A 23,645-nucleotide genomic window follows, 5' to 3' on the forward strand; every position below is an offset into this window, starting at 1 on the left:
AGAAGCAATGTGTGAATGTGTGTGCGTGCACGATGGAGAGAAGGAGATGCAGAGGGATGTATCGAACAGGGAGACTACGCTGATGGTAAATGGGTCACCCTGTTAGGAGTCTTCAGCAGACCTGCGTGTAGTTAAGAGAATCATGCCTGCAGGCTGTATGTGCTGGGCTAAAACCTTACCCGGTGACACAGGAACTGTACAAGGAAGGAATTAAATGCATTTTAAATGTATGTTCATTTGTAAATTATATATGCTTCACCTCACAGTATGCATTTGATGGCACATATAATTAGTCTAGTGAACGTGCGCCAGCGTTTGTGCAATGTTCCGCCACTTTATGCAAGTGTTTTTATTAGCGTATGTGGGTGTGTGCATAGAAGCTTGTGTTATCTTGAATTTGTGTTTTTGGAGTGACAATAGCACAACCTACACAGCCAGTGTTTCCTGGTGCCTATACAGGATCTCAGTGCAGTGCTGGAGGGCTGAGAGGACTTGTTAATTAATTACTGGTAGGCGACCAGCAGAAAATTCATCAGTGACTCTTTGATAATTGATTACTTGTTTAAGTGGTTTGTCACATTACAGTCCCATTCATTTACTGGTTATAGATTCTCACGCAGGTTTTACTTGAATTTCTCCGTTTAAAATCTTTGTGATCAAAACCTGATGTGTTAATTTCACTTTTCAATCCAAAGCAATTTGAAAGCATAATAATAATTGTAAGAAAAAGAAAAAACTAGAAAACAAAAAGACGTACATTTCTCAGGAAATTTTGAGTGTCCCAATGCACCAGCTGGCCATGAAGATGTCACCACAAGTAAGAGCTAACCAAATAATAGCTTTGGGGAAGCTGTAAGACATTTTAAGGTCAAGATTTAGGTAGCCAAACATAAATAAATAAATGAATGAATAAATAACCGTGGATAAAAAGAAACAGGTGTGGAATGGTCTTTAGAATATGAAAGAAATTTTTTTCTGAAAGTCTAAAGCTTTTGCAGGCATCCTGTTTTTACAGTAGTAGTCATAATTGAAAGAATAAAACCCACTATCCTTTTCAGCCCTGAAAAGAAGCTTTACTATTTGCAAGCTTTTATTTTGACAGTCTAGTACTATTTAGCTAGTCTTTTTAGAAATGAGAGACAAAGTGTAGACATTTGTCTCTCCCATGTCCAAGTGTGAAGGAGACAGGAAAGAAGCGTATTAAAATGGAATTTGGTTATTGAGTAGGTCTTATTTTGAAAGGCCAAATTTTTTAAACATATCCTGCTTAAACCACTATGGCATCCACACAATAGTCCATTATATTCATGCATTACTGTAGCGAGTTTACATCACAAAATGAAGTACCTTGAGCCAACTGTTGTTGTGATTTGGTGCTATATAAAAGAAAAAAAAGAATTGAATAGCTCATTATATACAGAAGAGCCAGCATCATTTATGAGCCCCAGCAATTGGCTGCAATATTTGTTGTTTGCAAGCTTTTATTATGAAGGACACACTTTGCTTAGAGTCTGATTTTGAAGGTGAATCAAAATTTAGACAGTCTGGATCATCTTCCCTCTCTTTGCCATCCTTACAGCAACACTTATTCAGTCCAAATGACATCCTGATGTCCTTGCTGTAGATCCTGATGAGATATATCAGTGAGTCAATGTCTCACTTGCTCCTGGCATACAGCTTGATGCCATCCATGTACAGGAGGTGGCAGATGGTCATTCAACTCCTGAATGTGTTTCTATAAACACTTGCTGTGATGAGCTGGCTGAGGGTGTTGAGGCCTATACAGCACAGCAGCAGGAACAGTGTATCACCTTGATGTAATCTGAACTTTGATGGTGACTTGTGCAGTTAGCATGGAGTTGTTGTCTTCCAGAGATTCATTCAGTACCTGATGAAGGCTATTAGTACACCATTAATCTTTTATAGCACCAAACACTCCCGTAGTCCATGTAAGGCACAGGCTTTCTTGCAGTCAGTCCAGGCAGTGCTCAGGTTGGTCTGCCTGGTCTTAGAGTCTCTGACTCTATCGGTGAAAGGGTCTTTGGAGAGCAGGCCGTTTGTTCTTTTGAACTCTGCTTCTCTGCTTTATCTCTTCAGACTAGTAGCCAGAGGTGTGAGACTCTGTTTGGCAGTTTTGAGAGCCTCAGTTACGGAAATTTTGTACTTATCCATGGGCTGCTGGCAGTGGAGATAGTAACTATGGCGGTGTTAACATCGTCAGATAGGATTTTGTTAATGAGCCCCAGATGTTGTACAACTGTCTTGAGTCTGGCTAGTCTCGACTACTGCTCGGTATTGTTCCTTTTGAGTTGTTTCCTCGGGATCCTCAGCTCACTAACTGCTTCCTTCTTTTGACGTTAAAGCACTGAGCTATCGGCTGCTTCTTGGTCAGCATGACCTTCTGCTGATCCATAGGTTGTACCTCTTGGGTCAGGGGGGCATTTAAGCTTTGCTTTTTTATGTACTTTGTGTGACTTGTTTAAATCAGCAGCAGCAAATTAGCAAAGGTGAGGCTATTTTGGAGTGTGCTGACATATCTGTGGTTTCAAAGGTAAATCAGTGCAGGTCAAAGAGCCCACACATGAGCACAAGTATCATCAGCGCTTTAGATATTGCTACCACAGAGCTCGAAATGTCCCATATGGTGCATGGCTGCTGGTGTGTGTGTTTTTGTCTGTCTAGTAAACACTGTAAAGCTCCCAGTTTGCTCTTCAGATTTTTCCCCCCTTGGCTAAAATCTCTAACTTTACTCTGAGGATTAAGTGCTGTCAGAGCTGTAAATCCTTGTTGTTTCATTTCATTTGCCTCTCATGTAAAAATCTCTAAACAGACAACTTTGTACTGAAAAAACGCACAGGCAGTCAAACGATTTGTTTGTGTGAGCAAAAGCACTACAAATGACGCGTAGCTCATCATCACGCTGGCTTTTCCCCACACTGAGGCCGATTCTGTTGCCTATTCCACAGAAAACAAAAGAACAATAGCGGGACACAAGAGCGGCCAAGGACACTGCCCAGTATGTTGTAATTCTCGTAGAGCCTCTGGGTATAGCATCAACACCAAATAGACAAACAATGTCATGTTGACTGCAACAAGACTTTTTGCTTTATGTTGTGACATGCACAACATTTGCTTTGTATCATTTTATATGAGGTAACACATGTTGAGAGACACTGTATCACTAGTAGCTTTAGCTTCAACACAGACGCTAAATAAAACAATTAATGCATGCAGCGAGAAGGACTGTGCTAGAGTCATGGAGATTCCACTTAGTCCTAAAATTGCTACTTTCTTTCAACAAAGTAGGCCTGGTGTTTGATTTTCAGTGAAAAAAGTCAGGCTGTTGCATTATATGACTGCAATATTATTGTATGTAGGGGAAATGTAATCACCTAGCATCAAACAAGCTGGCACACATGTAAATCACTGCGTTTACCTCTGAAAAATCATGCATTTTCCATCCAATAGCATGCTCCAGTCCATACAGTACAGAGTCAAGTTCCTATGGTATAGACTGAGGGTCCATCCTTTTGCAGTAGTTGCTAAGAGGCTTTTTAAAGTGTGCTTCTGCTGGGCCATGGCAGTCTAGCAGCAGCAAAAATCTGCGCTTGTGTTGTAAAAATTCAGCAAGGTCAATCAAGCAACCTGCAAGAAGCTGAAGGAGGCCTAAGAGCGTTTTAGCTATGCCAAAGAAGTGCTGTTTTGTCTGTCCGTGTGTATGTGCGGACTTGTGTGCATATGTGTGTGAGAGAGATAGCCCTGAGTAAAATAACTGAAATGAGAGCACCAGCATCGCTCTTGTTTTGGCACTGCCACGGCAACTTTTCCTTCTTAATGTTAGGAGTGGGCAGGAGTGGAATTTAAATGTCCTCTCTCTTTCTTTTTACCTTTTTTTGTCGTTGTTGTTCTGCAGATACTTTCTATTTCTTACTTCTTCTTTGATCTTAATGGTCTTGTGTCGTATAGGTCTGGTTGTTGAGGTGTTTGTCTTTGTCTTGGTAAGTGGCTTGATTTGACTTTTATCCTCATGTCTTCACAGGAAACCAATGAGCTGGTGGCGATTAAGAAGTTCAAAGACAGTGAAGGTGAGTGGAGTGAGCCAGGAAGTTAGGAGAGAAGAGAGGAGCTGCTGTCTAATTTCTGCTGCTTTAATTTCCGAACAGAAAATGAGGAGGTCAAAGAGACCACTCTTCGGGAGCTGAAGATGCTTCGGACACTGAAGCAGGACAACATCGTCGAGTTGAAGGAGGCTTTTCGGAGGCGGGGGAAGCTCTACCTCGTCTTCGAATATGTTGAGAGGGTCAGTTCAGCGACTGCGTCGTTATCATTTGACTTCGCACACGTTCCTCCTCTCTGCTCTGCCGTATCTAGATTCCTAGCCTACTTCTAAGTTTCAGGATTTTGAGACTGCTCACTTAAGCATTAAAAAGTGTCGCCATGGCAACATATGAACTATGCTGTTGGTGAGTAATGGTATTCCCCACTGTGTTGCCAGGGTACCCGGCCAAGTGTTTATTTTATGACAGGTTTTATTTTCATGCTGTACTCTAGTGATTTAGCATGGTGTCCCCTCTCACCCCCTGTCAGGGCTAAAATAAAAAAAAGAAACAAAAAAGAAATTAAAGGTTAACACCATTAATATTTTTAGAGCACACTTTCTAACAGGGAATTTCTTGCACCTTGCAGAATATGCTGGAGCTACTAGAGGAAATGCCCAACGGTGCTCCACCTGACAAAGTCCGCAGCTATATTTACCAGCTCATCAAAGCCATCAACTGGTGTCACAAGAATGAGATTGTGCACAGAGGTGAGGAAGTGTCACCCGGTCTAATGTCACATCTGGAAATCACACTTTTGTGATTCAATAATGATTCAAAAAGGAGGAATTCAGTTCAAATTATGTGGTGTACATGAGCATGTTGGTTGAGCCTTTCCACACATCAAGAATAGTTTGCTAAGACAAAGTACTGTCATAGGAGGGAAACTGAAGCTGTAAAAAATGTATATTGTTGTCTTGTATTCATGTTACGTATTCATGTAGTAGGACAGCATTTGAAGCATATTGTTAATGCCTTTTTCTTCCAGATATTAAACCAGAGAACCTCCTTATCAGCTCTGAGGATGTTCTCAAACTTTGTGACTTTGGTGAGTCTTCTTCGGTTTTTTACAGCAGCCAGCCATGTGTCACGGTGCTGTAAGGATTTAGAGTCTGTGTGCAAGGCAGTAAAAACTCCCAGACCATGCACATTTCGCTGCTCGAGTGATGATAACTGCTTTTAAAATCAAGCAAACTCTTTAACACAGTAAATCGCTTTCAGCTGCCGATTGATTGTGATTATTTGAGTTTTTGCAGTTATGTCTGTGATTGCATTGTGCCCATTTTGGTTTTTTGGGCTTAGTTCGGTGTGAAAAATCCCACCTTTAATTTGTCACCTTGTAAGTTGTATATCAGAAGGATCAATTCTGCCATTTGGGAAGCAGCCAAGCAGCATTTCAAAGTGCAGCCTGCTGGGTTTTAACACAATTAATCCGCCAAAGAAGTCCAATTAGTGAAGCACCTATTTTCTCTGTAAAACACTAATAAAGTGCATTGATATGACACGTCTTTGCCATTTTACTGTTTTCCAGGTGTGTGTTTTACATTAGCGTCAGTATCAGCAGGGTCACATGGTTAGTTAGCGTTGCATAATTGGCTAATGCAATGCTATTTAGTCAGCTGGGGTGAGATTTGTTTGTTATTCACTGTTGGAGCTGGCGTTCTGTTTATTGTGACTTTTTTATGATTAAAATGGACTCTCTGTATGACACTTTTCCAAAGCACAGTCTCCAACTGCCTGCAGTGACATAACTAATTAGTTTGATCACATGGGAAGACCGTGTTGTTACTAAGCTGTCCAAATTACTTGAACACTGAGAGTCCTTTTTTTGTTTTTAATTGATCTTTGAAAGAGTCTAAATTGTATATTATCACACTTCAACGTGATGGCTGTGTAACATACAGAATCAGGTGTACGTGATTTATTGAATATCTGTTACTCTGGCTCAGGTTTTGCTCGTAACCTGTCTGAAGGAACAGATGCCAACTACACTGAGTATGTCGCCACAAGGTGGTACCGCTCACCTGAGCTGCTGCTGGGGTGAGTTCCTGTGTGTGCATCTGCGTGTGCATGTCTGTGCATACATGTATATATGCAGGAGCTGAAGTGAGAAACATGAAGCGAAGGAAAGAGCACACAGCACAAGATATGTTTCTGTGTTTTTCCACAGAGGGTATCAGCTTTTCTCTTGTGATACCACCGTACCTTAAACAAAATAACACAGTACTGGTCTCATTTTCTCAGCTAATACTCATTCATTTTTGCATTATATGTTTAATGTATCCGCTCGTGCCTACAGCCTGACACGAATAAATGCAAGTTATAGCAGAAATCTTATTATATCAAAGCAGCTTTAAATAGAGATCTCATCTCATTACAAACTGAGGCCAAACTTTCCAAAGATCCCAAAAATGTCCAGCTGCATTTTCTGGAATAACACGAAGAAGAAGAAATGAACACGATTTTAATCTGTTTAAACAGGAGGCCAGTAAAAATAGACTTAAAGTGTCTGGGCTAATGTGAGACTTATTTTATTGCATATGTACCAGCATGCATTCATCAGTATAAATAAAATGTACCAAGAAAATATCCCCGACACCATTGACAGGTAGGAAGGATCCATGCTTTCATGATGTTTATGCCAAAATACTACAATCTGAATGTCACAAATCAATCTTCTGTTCTAGTGAGTTCATGTGAACTGTAGCCTAATTTTCTTGTTCTTAGAAGAATGACAACCAGTGTGGTCTTCTTCTTCAAGATTCAGCATATTGTGAGGTGTTCCTCTGCATACCTTGTTTGTGGTTATTTAAGTTACTATCAGCTCTAAGCAGCCTTGCCGTTCTCCTCTGGTATAAACAAGGGGTTTTTGGTGAGAGAGCTGCTGCTCAGCATTTTTGGACCACTCTGTAAACCCCAGAGATGGTTGTGTGGCAAAATCCCAGAAGATCAACAGTTCCTTAAACATTTTTCCCCCATTCTGATGCTCAGTTTGAAATTCTGCAGCTCGCCTTGACCATGTCGACGTGCATAATTGCATTGAGTTTCTGCCATGCGATTGGCTGATTAGATATTTACATTAACAAGCAGTTGAATAATTTTTTTTCCTAACAAAGTGGCTGATGAGTATGTGTAAAAGACACTGGAACTATAGATTTTTTTCCTTTTAGAGTGAATCTATTGTCCAAGCAGCAGGCAAATCAATAAATATGAAAATCTTGTAAAATTACTCTTAAAAGAAAACTATTAATGGATGTTCAGAAATGAAGTCTGTGCTTTCACTGTGTCTGCAAATAGGCTGTTTTTGTTTCCTTGTAAAAAGCGGGCTTTCTCTCAAACAGCTCAAAAACCGTACTGAACACGATTTCATCTTTTTAATTCGTCCTATATTCTTTTATAATTTAATGAAAATTGACAAACCAATTTCATTTTTAATTAGTTCACTACTGAAAGCGATGTATTCATTCCGTTCAGTCTAAGAGACCTCAGCTGTAAAAGCTAGTTAAATATGATTCGACATGCTCTATATCTGGACTTTTACATGACACAAACACTCCCAAATCCCCAGTAAGTCTAACTGGATTGTGTTTATTTGGGTTTTATTACATCTGGGCAAATATAATAAACATTACTGCATTATGCTGAATAAAAGTTGACAAAACACAAAAGTTGACTGATTATTGCCTGTATGATAACTGTCACCCACTTAGTGAGCTCTAACTGCATCTCTGTGTGTTTTTGAGCACGAAATTAAGCTAACAAACCTTTTTTTAATGTAATTTCACTGTAAAAATTTTCATTTCATTTCATTTCTTTAATTCAGATGGCTGGAAAAACAGTCAGTGATTTATCTGCTGCATTATGACATGAGCCACCATGCACACACCATACCCACAGATCAAATTTCACTTTCCTCGTGGACTTCTCTTGCCGATGTTGTTTTGGTGCTTTTGCTGCATTTAATGTCCATTCTAGCTTGGAGACAGCTGAACGTCATCTAGCCTCGGTTCTGTAGCCTGATTTAGTAAATGCCCTGGAACATTTATTGAGACAGCGTTTGAATGCCGCCCACTCAAATACTCTCTCCCTCCAACACCACCTCTCCTCTGCTTCTCTGCTGCCAGATCTCTCACCATTTCTCACCAGACTTCTCAGCTCTGTTCCCTCAGAAATGACCATCTTCTTTATGAGCTTCTCCATCAGAAACACAACATCGATCGTTTTATTTTAATTGCACCACCTCCGTGAATTCTATCACCCCCGCCTCGCTGTCACCCCTCTCATAATCGTCTCCTCTTCATTCGGGGACTTGGTTTTTACCCTTTTTCCTCGCCATTTTCATTTCCTCTCTCATTATTATCACCCTACCGTCTAATTAACGAGGTCTTTTTGCTGTATTTGATGATTACATATTTGTCTGTTTTTCTCCGTCTCAGGGCTCCTTATGGAAAGGCGGTGGACATGTGGTCGGTGGGGTGTATCCTCGGGGAGCTGAGTGATGGACAGCCCTTGTTTCCAGGGGAAAGCGAGATTGATCAGGTTGGTGAGCCGAAACAAGGGTGAAGCGTATAGCTAATTAAACAGGCTGACTGAAAAACAGAAATAGCTTTTGATGTAAATAAATCAAAACCTCACATTTCAAAGTCCTACTGTGTGATGTTTAAGGTGGGCTGACAGGTTTTATCTATTTATTTCAGATTGTTATAAAGGGAACAGGCATTCATAATATTTGACGCTTATGCACCTGACAGAACGCCCACTTTGGTTTCTTCTCTGATATAATAAAACAAAAGAAGAATTACTGAGAGTCCTCGTGTAAAAATCACAGTTACAGGGGCTTTTTTGGACTTCACACCTGGGCAAGAGAAATTTCAATTGTGTTGTCGGAAATAAAGCAACTGGGAGACAACAGAGCGAGCGGGGGGAGATCTCAGAGATGGTGATGAGCGCTAATTTTGGAAATTTAATAGCAAGTCAAATTAAATTTTATTCATCCCCAAATCACAAGTTTGTCCAACAGAGCTCTGAGATCTGAGATCTGTGCACCAGAAGAAACTGTCTCTCTGTTAGCTCGCACACAACCCATCGATATATCGAAGAAAGAAAATGTATTAACACAAATAATCTGTCTCAGGCCTGCCCTCAAACACTTTATGGATTATGTGCCGTTCCAACAAGTTTAGTAGGAAATTTATGGAAACAATGTGCATCACTTTCAGGTCAGTGCACCTGGGCTGGTGCTCTCATTTAAAGCACTTTCGTTGATTGGACAGCATGCTGTGTTTAACCATCCAACAACAGGTGTATCATTTATGACACTGTGGTTTTGAGTTTTTCTAACCTCTGATGAAGATCTAAATAAATTGTACACAATAATTCTAAGCAATAACACCCAGAAAGAATTGTAAACACATATATATATATATATATATATATATATATATATATGAAGTGTTATACTGTGTGAAATTGAGACACATATAACACAACAGATGACCATGTCTTAATGATAAATTTCAATCACCAAAAATGAAACACGGACTTCTTGAACAGGTTGTTCCAGCCAGTGTGTTTTATAATTTATGCAATAGTTCCATTGCTCCGAAAGGCACCAACACCACAAACATGGCCAACAGGTCAAGTTCGGTGAGTTGAATTATCAAAGGTGAGGCTTAGCAGAACGCTATCAGCTGCAGCTGTTGCCTATGTTAGCAAAACAGCTATCATTTATAAAGTGGACGGTATTTTATCCAGCTCCTTTATTCACCGTAACCTGACACAACCATAAAGGGATTTGTCTCCTCCCAGGATTGAACTGGGAAACTGTGCTTATTAGACAAATGAGTATATTATTATACCACTAAATATTTACCACACACAGTTTTTAAGAAAAAGCATTTTTTTATATCAGGGTGTCAACATGCTTTTTTAAAAATTGCTGTTAAATTGAGTTTTTACCCAGGACTGAAGAGAAACTAAGATGCACAACTTGTTTGCAGATAGGCAGGTAGGAGAGCAAGGGGCAGGAAGAAGAATCACCAGCACCATTATAGTCTGGGAACACGGGGCCCCGGGGGCCCAAAGTTTAATCAGGGCCCAGAGTGTCCCAGCAGATCATCATATGCGTCAAGATGATCAAAATGATTCAAATCACCTGTCAGCTGTATTGCAGTTGAGCAGTGTGTCATTTATATGTATGATACTGTAAAATATAAATCCATGATATATGGCTTTACAGAGTGTTTCTCCTGTCGGTTTGATTTTACAATTCACATCTTTAATATTTCGCTTTCACCACTCACGTGAACATTATTTTACTCGGCAGAAAGCAGCTGCTGAAGATTGTGCTGAATCAGGTTGACGAAGAGTGTGATTGGTTTAGCAGAAGTTCACCCCTCCAGTGAACGAAAACGTTCCTCCTTGTCTTAAATGTGCACATCGTCAGATTTGTTAGGTAATAAAACATCGCTGTTGGAAATGTGTAACAATAAAAAACTATAATGGAGAACAAAATGAGCTCATCATCTGTTCCCTAGTTGTTCTGCCACCTTCGATCGTGTTACATGATTTTCATCAGTTTGCCCGGCTGTCACAGAAATGTGCTGTAGATGCTCTGCACTTTTTCTTTTTTTTTTTTTGAAGCTTTGGAAACTCCTTGTCCACAAATACATCTTGAAGTGAGATTATTTGAAGTGGGATTAACTGCTGTTTACAGAATCAAGAATGAACTTTGATGCTTGAGATCTGCATATATCTTTTACAAACTTGCGTAAATATTAAAAGAAAAATAAAAGGGTGTTTTTAATGATATTTCTCTCTTTTTTTGTCTCCAGCTTTTTACCATTCAGAAGGTTTTGGGGCCACTTCCTGCAGAACAGATGAAACTCTTCTACAACAACCCTCGATTTCATGGAATCAGGGTACAAAATATTAACTGTGCTTGAATTCTTCTCTACTTTTTCATCTCCTTTCTCCTCGCCCTCCTTTTCTGTTTTTTTTTTTTTACCTCCTTTCCTTCTATCTCAGCTTTGTGTCAAATCTCTCTCTCTTTTGTGGCAGTGTTCCCAGCACCATGACTGAGTGGATTGCTATGACTCATGAGATAGGTGGTTGGTGTTCAGTTTAGCAGCAAGAGAAAATGCCCCAGAGGGACGATCAGGACTTGTGTGTGTGCTTGTGTGCATGCGCACGCTTTGTAGTTTGTTCAGCGTGATCCGCTGATAGATTTCTGTGTGATTTGAAGTGAGAGCTCCTTTTATTTATTTATTTTACTGGCAGCTACATAAACTGTGCATTGGAAATCACAATAGTAGTCTTTAATGCACAGAAAGTTTGCGTTGGTTATGAATTTGATCCAGTGTTTGTGTCTTTGTGCTTCTGCCAGTTTCCATCAGTTACTCATCCTCAGACTTTGGAGAGACGTTACCAAGGCATCTTGAGTGGTTTGATGTTGGATTTGATGAAGGTAAAATGCCAAGAAACATTCCAACTCTCACACAAGAATAAGAATTATTGATTAGACTGCTATATCATATATGAAACCTGAGACAGGGGTCACTAAAATGCATCATTCCCTTTACGTGCATGCCTTTTTCCAATCAGAATCTGTTGCTGCTCAACCCTACTGAGCGTTACCTAACAGAGCAGAGTTTGAACCATCCAGCCTTCCAGCCTCTGAGGCAGGCAGAGAGAGAGAGGCCTCCGCCTGCTTCTCCCAACCCGCCACGCTCCTCCAAGAGAAAAACACACCATCATGGAGAGAACACGGTTCCTACAAGGTTAGAAAGCAATCCTTTATTTCAGGCTTCTGCCAGAGTGTCTACATGCGGTCGTCTTACAAAGCCCAGATTGGATGTCTCTGTGTTAACACTGGAACTAATGCTGTGTTATAGTGACGGACTTTTCATCACATCTAATGTCAGATACTGTTTGTATCTGATTACATCAAGATTTAGTGTTTCTTTATTTTTTTAAAACCAATGCCATTTTAGTGTTTGTTTTTGTTTGTTTTTTTCATTTTAATATCCCAGCCCAAGTTGAAAGCTGCAAAGCCAGTTTAGCTCACTGAGTTGAGCAGGCAACCACATGCCATATGGATGAGAGTGACCAGCCTGGGTTCGAGTCTGACCTGTAGCACTTTGCTGCATGTTTTCCTCCTCTCTCTCTCTCCCTCTGCTTTCCTGTCATTTCTTCACTGTATCTGTCAATAAAGGCCAAAAATAAGAATTTGATCAGAACCACTGACAGCAAATGCAGTATTAATTTATGCATAACTCTCTTTAGTTCCTGCATTCTCTTTTCAGCCATTCTGCTGAAGATTTGCTGCTGTGCTTGTGGTCGTTGTCATGTTGGTTGACCAGGTTTGCATCGGGCTTTAGCTATCAGACCTCAGGTTTGACTCCTGATTACTTTAGTATACAGAGGAGTTCATGGTTGTTAAGACTGTAAAACAAGCTCAACAAGCTCAAATCATCACCACTACACCACCGTGCTTGACAGTTAGCATAAAGTGTGTTTGGTTTTCGTCAAATGTGGCGTTGTGCGTAACAACTAAACATCTCCACTTCGTTCTTCTCTGTCCAAAGGACATTGCTTCAGAGGTCTTTGTTTAGATGCGACTTTTCAAAGCAAAGCTGTGCTGCCGTGTTATTTTTCGAGACAGGAACCTCGATCTTGGCACCATTTCCTGTTCAGGCAACTATTCAGTCTGTCTAATTGTAGTGTCGTGAACTTTAACCTGCTCACAGAGGGCTGTAGAGTCTAAGATGCAGCTCTTGGGTTTTCTTGAAATTCTCTGAGAACTGCACAGTCTGACCTTAGAGTGAGTTTGCTGGGATGTCCACTCTTGGCAGCCATCTGAAATGTTTTACACTTGTGAGTAATCTTTCCCACTGTGTAGTGATGAAATTCAATTAGTTTGGAAATGGCCTATAAACTTTCCAATACTGATGGCCAGAAACTGTTGTTACTCTAAAATAACGCATACGCTTAAATGCTCGCACCTTCTGATGTTCAGTTAATCAAGTGCATTTCATTAGACCCCGGCTGCTACTTACCCTACGAATTCCTATGGAAGCAGTTCGAGTGTATTTGGCTTTTTGAACACTGTATCTGCATTTTGATTTAGTTTTTCTTAAACAGATAATGACACAGTGTCATAGGCCACATGTTCTAGTTCATCTGGGTTGTATTTATCTAATTTTAGCTATTTTTTGCTGTAATTTAATATGTTTGTCGAAAACGCGTCTCTCTCGTAAATGAGACATTGAGTCTCAACCTGTGTTCATAAAAGTTAAATTAAATAAGTAAATGAAAACCTGTCCTGATATAAAACACTTCACTGGCTTTCATTTTCACATGACTGTATTTTATAACTATATAAACAATGCTTTTGTGAGATAACAGAATATTTTCTTTCAACGCGTCTGCTCAGATTCTTTCCTCGTTGTTCTCTTCTGCTTCTTTTTTTTTCTTTTTTTCATTTGGGACTCAAAAAGATACATCAAAAATAAGTTATTATCATTATTTTGACTCACTTGTAGATGTGGAACTGAAAAATATTAAACAAACTGTTGGTCTCAAATTGTATATTTTAGATTAAAATGCTCATCTAAGGCTTGATAAGCTCGTAACATTTTAATGAAAGAAAGGGTAAAAAACAGAATCAGAGTTTGCAAGAATAGTTACACTTTACGTAAACTACTTTGGTTCTGACACCATGCTGACAGGAAAATCATATAGATTGATTTAATAAGATGCTTTCTCTGGTGCTTGAAAGTTACACTTTTAGTTCTCTGACCAAGATACAGCTCTCGATGATGGATCATCAAGGCTTGTAAAACTGCATCAAACTAATAAGCCACGAATCAAGGTCTTAGAAACCGGACAGATCAGTGTTTTTTTTGGGTGGTGGGGTTATTAAAAAAAAAAAAAATTTAATATATTTTTAAAGTAAAATACTATAGCTATTTTAACTTTTTGTAATGTCATATAGGAAATGCTTCCACAAGCACTTTAATAAACGGTTGTAATATTTGTATAAGAGATTATTTTCAATTTAAAAACATAGACTGTCATAACCAGATGGTGTTTTTGGTTTACAGCAGTAAATATTAGAACACCATGCTAAACGGCCCTCCCTCTGCTCCTACAGGAGTCACACTAAGAGTTCAAGCCGTCGTTCCAATAGCAAAGAATGTTCCAGCCTCCCTCGCCACGGAGACCTCCATCACCTCGGGAATGAGAGTTTCCTCAACGGCAACAAACCGGCACCATCCAGTTTAAGTCCGACTCTGCACCCCAAGGGCCAGTACATGTCCCAGACTCTTAATCGTTCTATCTCCTCCAGCAAAGATCTGGTTAACAACAACCTGCCACACCTGCTCAGCCCCAAAGAATCCAAAAGCAAAACAGAGTTTGATTTCAACTTGGGACCCTCCCCGAAGTTGCCGGACCAGGGACATGGGGTAAAGTATGGCCACGGCAAACCCAGCTCCTCTCGCTCTCAGCAGCAACAGCAGCAGCAGCAGCAGCAGCAGCAGGTCAGTCGGCACACTTTCCTGGAAAACAAAACTAACACCCTACAGTCTGGGGCAGAAAAACAACACAGTCGACACGCCCACAGTATGGCCGACTCTGCCCACGGATCCATGTCCTCATCCTCTAAGAGCTCAGCGTCTTATCTCAGTCTGTCCAAGAGCCACAGCGGACTGAGCGATGCCAAATCTGTGGGGAATCTCAGCGACGGTCGACTCCACCCGGATGACCCAAACTCTAACACGACAGCTGGGGTGGGACCCAGTGCCCGCTTCTTCCCTGCCAGCTGTTTAGACCTCAACACCCCTTCAGGTCCTTCTGGGCCTCCTGGCAGCCCCTCTACTCGACACAGTGATCGATCTGGACACAGCCCCGCCTCTCGTAGCAGCGGCAATGCCCGCATGGAGAGCAGCACGCTGGACTCTTCATCCAGGCACAAATCCAGACATAAATCTTTAGTGCCAGGTAGGTTTCATTCAAGTCTATTCATTTTACACTTTAAAAGCTTTATAAAAAAACAAAAAACAAAACACATCATCGCAGTGGATTCCAGCAAGAAGAACAAACAAGAAAATAAAAAAGATCGGCCTGATCACTTAAATTAGTTTGGACAGTTAAATAGTAGAACACTTGTAACTGTTCACTTCTTATCGCTCTGCTAACTTTGACTTCTTTTCCCGTCTCCAGAGGACGCTGGTGCGCCGGAGCTCTTGGACCCAGGAGGACCTGGGATGCCCTCCACTCACACTCTGCCTTCCCCTCACGAGTCTTATCATTACGGCCTCGGCTATACCTCGCCTTTCTCCTCTCAGCAGCGGCCACAGCGCCACTCCATGTACGTGAGAAGGGAACGCCACCGACCACACGGAGTGGAGACGGCGATGGCGGGCTTGCCTCCGCCGGGGCAGGCGATACCAACACGAGCCAGTAGCCTGCAGCTCCTCTCCCCACAGCTGCAGCACAGGACCACCCTCGCTGGACACTCAGTGAGTTCTTCGAGGGAGGACTGCACGGACGACATGACGAGGGTTAGTGGCAGAAAGTGCCTCGAACGTGGCGGGATTGAGTCTAAAATAGCAACAGACACACAATGAAAAGCTTAAATTAGGGTGCATTATGTTGAATGATGACAGCAGTTTTTGTAGTTCCCCACACACTTCCCCACCAATCTGAAAAACCAACACCAGTCATCGCTCATAAGGATTTCTAAACACATTGCCATTCTTTTTGCCAGAATTATCTGACCAGGATCTCTCCACATTTTAACGACCCAGTCCAGAGTCCTCCAAAATTAAAAAGAACTAAAATTGTTGTTTGCCCCACTTTTAAACCCATTTGTCCTCATGCTAGTACAATTAATTAAACAGCAAACCACAAACAAGGTCAAATGGTGCATTTCAATGACATGAATTAGTTCAGAAGTCCGATCCAAGTGGCCATTCGAGGAACTGTTTTTGGTGTTTCCAAACAGGCTGCCGCTTACTCATGCACAATAGAAATAAGTCATAAACACAAGTAAAATTGCTCAAAACACACAAAATTTCAACCTCCACAGCAATAGTGGCACAATAACGCATAAATGATGTGTCAAAAAGTCAAAGGAGCTTGCAAAGAAAAGCGTCTGGACTTCTTTAAGTTGCTTGAAGACGTCTTCAAGCAACTTAAAGAAGTCCAGACGCTTTTCTTTGCAAGCTCCTTTGACTACGATGACCTGGATGACTGAGAACCTTCACAGACGATGTGTCAAAAACGTTTTAAAAGGGATGTTGACGGTGATTGGAAAGCACTAAGGTCAACAGAAAAGGCAGGTGAGGTGTTGCTCATTCGTAAAAGACATTTTAACTGAATTTCTCGTGAGATAATGGGAGGTGGGTGCAGCGTCAATGTTTTAACTTTTCAGTAAGTGCTTGAAAACCTTTTTCTGTTTCCCAAACACGATCACTAAAGCTCTGCGTCTGCAGTTTAAAAGCCCGTCTGAAGGCAATAATAACTGGGGCTGTTTTCTTGGAATTGTTCTAAGTTACAGAAAGATGATGGAGGATGAGGCAGGTTGGTGAAAAATCACACAGAGACAAAATTACAGTTCCTGAAATGTATGAAAGCTCATCCGCGGAAGATATTAAACAATGGAAGCGGAACAAAGGGTGAAATGTTCCTTTGTTATGTGCACTGACTGTCTGTGTGTGTTTGTGAGTATGGGTGTTTCATGATTTGATGTGCGTGTGTGTGTAGGAAGTGTCACTGTCTCGCATTATCATTGCCACTGCTTCATGCTGCTTCTCCAGTCTGCTTTGACCTGCAGCTGTCCGTCTTCTCAACAGAGTGAGCAGTCCCCTAAAGACATGAGCCACCCTTGTGCCCCCATCAAAGACTCTACGCGGGACAACACTGCTGCTTTTCTTACACAGCGCTCTAAAAACGAGGTCCGACCCCCCGACTCCTCCCTGTCTCCAGCCAGTTCAGCAAACACAGAGAGTAGCTCTTCTGACTGCTTTTCTTTTTGTGTTCCTACTTAAGCCAACAGCTTCACTGCACGTTGTCGCTGGTATAAATGTAGCCTCACTGAAAAGCGCTAAGATGTCCTGAATGTTTGTGTTGTAAGCCAGAAAAGACTGCGATAGCTAATGATAAGGGATGAAGTGAGATTAAACAGGAATGTCGCTTAAAACGATAAAGGCTGAGAAAAAAATTGTATGTTCCTGTTTCCCTGTGTGTGTTCGTGGGTCTGCACGATGTGTGCACTCTTTAGGTTGGCATGTACCACGACCCTCACGTTGAGGACGGAGCTTCCTCCAAGGAGAACCGGATGATCTTCACTGAGTCCATGCCTCGGAGAGTAGGGAGCTTTTATCGAGGTAAGGAGCAAGAAATAACAGTAAAACCTGTATGGTTCCTCTTTCTTTTGTTTATTATTCCTTTGACACAAAGAAGATCAAAGATCACACATTCATCATATTTAAATGATCAAAAACAGTCATTTCCACCTCTCGTTGTTTCTCCTCAGTCCCTTCTCCCAGGCCAGATAACTCCTCTTTCCACGACGGCGTCGGCCAGGGTCGAGGGCCAGTCGTACCCATTGTACCCGGAGACCCTGTCGCCATGGCCAACCACTCCAAACGCCAGACAGCTTTTGACTGGTGAGAGTTCATTTGTAGTCTTTATGTGGCATGTTGAGGCAGCAGTGCAGTAAATGTAGGAACAACAGTGGATTAAAGAAACATGAACAACTTTTAAATTGTTAAGCCTGCTGTTAGAATTGTGCACGTCCAGTACAGAGTGTGTCAGACGTGCAGGACATTTATGGATGAAGACGTTTTGTTTTGGTTTTTTCTTCTTTATAGTTTCCTTCCCCGATCTGAACATCATCCCTGCTGTTAAAGTGTCTGACTTTTTTTTTTCTCGCTGTGTCATTAACACCAATTAAGATCTATTGTTCAGACTCTGTGCTGCTGCACTGAATACATATAAACTCTTTATATATATATATGATGGGTTATTCCATAGATAATAAAATCAGCCAATCACATAGCACCTTAGTGAATTTAGGCATGTAGATATGATCTGCTTAAGTTCAAACTGAGCATCAAAGTGAGGAAAAAAGATGATTTAAGTAACGTTGAATGCTGTATGGTTGTTTTTTGAGCATTTCAGAAACTGCTGATCATCTCAAGGGTTTACATAGATCCAAAAAAGAGAAAATATCCAGTGAGCAGCAGCCTCTGGGTGAAAGAGCCTTATTTGTGTAAGAGGTCAAACAGCTTCAAGGTTACTGGAAAGCAACAGTAAATCAAAAAAAACACGCTTTACAACCAAGGCATGCAGAAGAGCATTTCTGAACCTTGAAGCAGATGGACTACAGAAGCAGAAGACCACACTGGGTGCCACTCCTCCCAGCTAAGAACAGGAAACTGATGTTTTCATAGCCTTACAGTTGAAGAGTGGAAAACGCTGCCTGGTTTGATGAGTCTTAGTTTCTGCTGCAACCTTTGAATTTTAGGGTCAAACTTTGGCATAAAAAGATGAAAGCGTGGCTCTATCCTGCCTGTCAATGGTTATGGCTGCTCATACTGGTGTAGAGATATACCAGATACTAGTATAGAGATATTTTCTTGGGACCCTTATTACCCTGAACTAAGCATTGTTCAAATGCCACAGCCTATCTGAGTAGACCATTTCCATCCCTTTATGACCACAGTGTACTCATCTTCTGATGGCTACTTCCAGCAGGGTAATGTGCCGTGTCACAAAGCTCAAAAAATCACAAACTGGTTTCTTAAATATGACACTGAGTTCATTGTACTTAAATGGCCTCCACAGTCACCAGATCTCAGTCCAATAGAGCATGTTTGGGATGTAGTGGAACCATAGATTCTTATAATGGATGTGCAACCAATGAACCTGTGATGCTATCATGTCAACATGGACCAAAATCACAAAACTGTGTTTTGCTTTGTTTATTCTTCAAGTGGACTGTATGTGGTGGCAGTGGCTGCAGAAGAAGCCTGAGTTCCTCAGAAAGAGTATATTGTTTTTTACGTAATGACTTTTTTATTCAGATTTTTTATTACAACATATTTTTTTAGATTTTCTGTTTCAAAGCATGAATAGTTTGATTAAGTGTTTCCATTTTCACATGCAGCTGGTTTGAAATTGTAAATCATGAGGATTATTAAGTTAGACTCCTTTACTGTGCTGCATGTGTTATTTCATAGTGTATGGTTTTGATGTATTACTGTATTATGTATTTTGTTTGCTCCCATGCACGTTATAATCCAAGTTAAATGAAACGTTTCCACATTTGCCATGCAGGACTACTGCAGAAGCAATGGTCATGAATCCTCCAGAGCCCGCCAAAGAGAAGGAAAAGCAAGGCTTCTTCAGAGCCATTAAAAAGAAAAAGAAGAAGTCACAAATAGTAAGATTATTAATGACTTTTTATTAATAAGATTATTCTTGTCACCTGGTTTTTCAAATCAACTATTTGTATTTTGGTTCCATGTGCTGTGCGCCTTTTGAGTTTAGCACGTACTGATTGTAAGGCAGGATCTGCAGTGTCAATATTTTCTTGCAAAAATTTTTCATATGAGCTTAACACTGACATCTAGTAAGATTAAAGGGAAATTCGATTTTATTTGAAAGCTCTTAAAATTGTCGAGTATATCTTAAAGCAAAAGTTGCTCTGAAGTTTCACCGTCTCTTTTTTGCTTCCTGTTTATCACATATTCCTCCTCCTCTGCAGTTGTTCTTCTCTTAGATGTCAGAGATTTGTGTTTAGAGTTGTGGCTGTGCATCTTCTGCTCCACAGACCGACATGGAGGACGGGAGGAATCCCAGCATCAAGAAAAGCCTTTTCCCCCTCTTTAGCTCTAAAAATAGCTTAAAGCACAACTCAGCTGTCAAAGTCCTACCTGTAGTCGCCTCGCCTATGGTACAACACCAGCCTGCCGCGCCCTACCCTGCCTCACCAGTAATCTAACCCCGACGCTGTGGCTGCATGTTGACTTATTTTGCACTCACTGGAATGACCCAGTTTGAAATCCTCTCAGTTGACTGATTGATTGGCTAAAGAAAATTTTTTGCTGAAAGGATTTCAAACACAAACATATATATATTTATATATTTAATGCTGCACGCTGTTTTCACATCCATTTTGTCTTGCTATAACGTTTGTCAAATGCAGTCACGTTGCACTCACATTGCATCGTGAGACATTTCAACGTGCAGTGTGCTGTTTGTCAGGCCAGCGTAAGGCATCATTTCATCATGAGAGGGTCACGAACATGTTCAGCACATGAACACACACTCCTGCTGTAGAAATTACTGGTCTCTTTGCTATGTTGTGTAATAATGCTGAAATCATGAATAGTTATTTCATAAAATGTGCTCCTTTAGCTCCTTTCTGAGAGCTAGATTAGGCTAACTAGCTAGCTTAGCAAGGCTGGAAACAGGGAAAATGGCAGATAATTCAACTTATCAGCACTTCCTAAAGGAAGCTGATTATGCTTTTCCTTATTTTCTGTTTCTTTACTTGTAGTGCACCTGGTTACATTTTCTGATAATGATGCTGCTATGTGCAAATAATCCCTATGAGGTAAAAGCTTAGGCTAAACTTCTTTAAACAAATACTTATAGAATGTTTTTTTAAAATTGTTTGATCTGTTCTTCTTAGTATGGTCAACTCAGCTAGACAGATCTGGCGGTAAGCACAGTAGCCCCACCCATTTTTTTTTTTAAAGGATTTTTGTTTGTAAAGGGCGACCAATCAGATGAAAGTTGTATTAAACTGAGGCGGAGTTAAAGAAGGAGGAGCTAAAACAGATTGTTTCAGACAGTGGATGAATAGAAGGGCTGCACGAGTGTACAATATACAATGAAATACTTTGAAGTAACAGTGCAAAACTACTCCTTATATAGTCCAAAAAATACAGAACTGGAATAAGGAAAAGAAGTACACTTTAAGTAGTTCTTATGTAGCCAACTGGTACATGAAGCTGAGTAATTGTGTATGAAGCGAAAAGAAAAAAGGCCAAAGATTTACTAGTTACATTTTACCAACAGTAAGAATTTGCTGTTTGTCGCTGGTTTGTATCATTTTTCTTTTTGACCTTTTATGCAAACAAATGACCAACTATCAAACTGCCCAGTGATGATATTAATTATTAGTTGCATCTCTAGTTTATATTAAAGCTTATCTAAACACACTCAGACACCAGAGCAGAGAGTTAAGCATTTTTTAATAAGACAATCATCATCGCCACTTTCTTGTCTCATGTCTGTTTCTGCCAGAGCAGTGCATGAAGGGCTTCACCGGGATTTTAGTGAGATGTGCGATCATCATTTTTATGTATTTGTTTTGGATTAAAAATAACACTTCCATATTTCTATTTCTGAAACGTCAGGTTCCCGGGAACGGACAGGATCACTTGTCCCTGCAGAGGAGCTCCAAGTCGTCCTCTCACCACAGCAGCCGGCGGAAAAACCGCGAGCGATCCCGAGACAGAGATCGAGAACGGGAACAGAGCCGGGACAGAGACCGGGACAGGGAGAGGGAACGGGAGCGAGAACGAGAGAGAGAAAGGGAGAGAGAGAGGGAGAGAGGGAGGGAGAGAGAGAGAGTCACTGACTGGCCGGACAAACAAGTGGACTCACACTCTCAGGTATGTGCCTACTTTAATCTGCAGTTTCGATTTATCTGCAGATCACAACCCAGTTTGAGTCTTTCATCTGATTTTTTTATTAGATTTTTAAAAAGAACAATACTTTATCTTGTCATACATACTTAAGTTTTCCTATAAATTATATACTGAAGTCACGAAACTAGAATATATAGCACCGTGCTCATAAAAAGTGTCACAATAAAGCTCCCAAGACTCAAGGCCCAAAGAAAGGGAAACTGTATAATCTATAAAAGGTCAAAGGTTTTTATTAAAACTGAACCTTAAGAAGAACCTTAAGAATGGGGGAAAAAAAACAGGCCTTGTAGAAGCACATTTAGTATTAATGCCATTCTCGCATTATTCCTACATTTACTTTCATGCTTTTAGGAGTACGAAGGAGGAAGCTATTTTCACACATGCAGTGTAGACCTGAACTTTTCCAGACATTACCCAGCAGTAGGGCGCCCAGGTGTCCCACTTTATGTAGGACAGCACAGTGTTTTATCCTCCGTTCCCCCAACCCACATAGTGAGACAATGCCCCACATTCTGATTTAGTGGAGTCAACACGTGTTAGTCTCAAAGGAAGCAAGTGGTTTACTCAAACCCAAAGATGATTAGCAGGGAGAACAGCAGCTGGAATAACCATTAAGGTTTAAATGTTATTGGGACAGAAAGGGAATAAATGAGTGAAAGAAAAGTACTCAACAAAATCAAACCTTAAGCTTGAATTGAATTTTTATTGCATTTATTTATAATGGGACTTAAAATGTTGCAATTTGTTCTTCACAAACCACTAGTTAAAATCAAAGTAACCGAAACAGTAGCATTTCCTGCCTTGTCCCACATAAACATACAGTTTGACCCACAGTTAGCTTTTGGGATCTGGTCACCCTACCTAACAAAAGATATATTAAAACACAAATGTCTGATATTAAAATCAGTTTTATCCTGACAGCTAGTTACTATTAAAGCAATTGTTTAATTTAAGAATATAGCTGGTAATGTTGCTGGGAAAGACTATCTCCTGCTGTATAGTGCATGTGAGACTGACCTAGATTCTCCCAACAGTGTGTGAGACTGGCTTTAGTACTCGGCAGACAGAAAACATTGTTTTCACCCATCAACTCCAGACAATGTCAGGAGAATCAGGTCGGGGTTTTGTCTGAAGTTGACCTTTCTTTCATGTGTCACACAGCAGGAGATAGTCCTCCTCAGGTCCATGCTCACTAATCGAAATGCACATTTTAGGCAAGATAGCTACCTGGGGATAGCATCCTTGAGCCAATGTGAATTCAACAGACAGTTACCTGCAATACTGTCACATGGCCTCAGCACATGTGACACACTGTTGGGCTTGGTCATGGGATTTGTAAACAATAACAAAAATTTAGTTTTATTTTTTAAGATAATTCATCAGTGGTGTCTCTTTCCCCCCCTGCCAGAGCCAACCACTCAAGTCACTACGTAGGCTCCTTCACCTCTCCCCTTCTTCCTCAAATCAAGGACAGGCTCCCCCTCCTCCTCCTCCTCAAGACCTGCGCTTCCAAGCCCCCATGCCCAACCCTCCTCAGCCCTCCTCCAAAGCAGGCTACCCCGAGGGTCGAGGTCATGCCGACAGCAGGGGGCACACTGGGGTGAGCAGCTCCACCCAGGCTAAGAGCCGCAAGGCCAGCTACCCCCTGCCGGGACAGATAGAGTCCAGCTGGCACGTATCTGCTTTACAGCGGGCAGAGGGGGCTCAGTTCACCCCTGAACAGCTGGGCATCAAACCGGGTCAGAATGGACCCACTTTTACCCGAGCCTCCCGCACCAGGATGCCAAACCTCAACGACCTGAAGGAGACCGCCCTCTAA

At 41.1% G+C, this 23,645-nt stretch overlaps 1 protein-coding gene across 1 annotated transcript; it reads left to right on the plus strand.

Annotated features, from left to right (window-relative positions):
* The first annotated feature begins 784 nt into the window (after positions 1-784).
* cdkl5 (cyclin dependent kinase like 5) lies at positions 785-23,645 on the plus strand. The gene is made up of 20 exons (XM_085377546.1): positions 785-817; positions 2,098-2,193; positions 4,040-4,085; positions 4,164-4,300; positions 4,687-4,807; positions 5,086-5,145; positions 6,047-6,137; positions 8,534-8,636; positions 10,931-11,017; positions 11,482-11,562; positions 11,700-11,875; positions 14,251-15,098; positions 15,321-15,661; positions 16,955-17,056; positions 17,383-17,488; positions 17,638-17,770; positions 19,443-19,548; positions 19,939-20,061; positions 21,533-21,790; positions 23,235-23,645. Exons 1-20 carry the CDS (start codon positions 785-787, stop codon positions 23,643-23,645), a joined length of 3,459 nt encoding a protein of 1,152 aa, XP_085233672.1.

Source organism: Diplotaxodon limnothrissa, linkage group LG1 (assembly GCF_057381915.1).
Source record: "Diplotaxodon limnothrissa isolate DT_005_m linkage group LG1, D_limnothrissa_male_GT1.1, whole genome shotgun sequence".
NCBI classification, from domain to species: domain Eukaryota; kingdom Metazoa; phylum Chordata; class Actinopteri; order Cichliformes; family Cichlidae; genus Diplotaxodon; species Diplotaxodon limnothrissa.

Coding starts and splice junctions, on each gene's coding strand:
- cdkl5 (XM_085377546.1), top strand. CDS start 785: ATGCACCAGCTGGCCATGAAGATGTCACCACAA. Junction 2,194..4,039: donor GGCTGCTGGCAGTGGAGATA/GTAACTATGGCG, acceptor ATGTCTTCACAG/GAAACCAATGAGCTGGTGGC. Junction 4,808..5,085: donor GAATGAGATTGTGCACAGAG/GTGAGGAAGTGT, acceptor TTTTTCTTCCAG/ATATTAAACCAGAGAACCTC.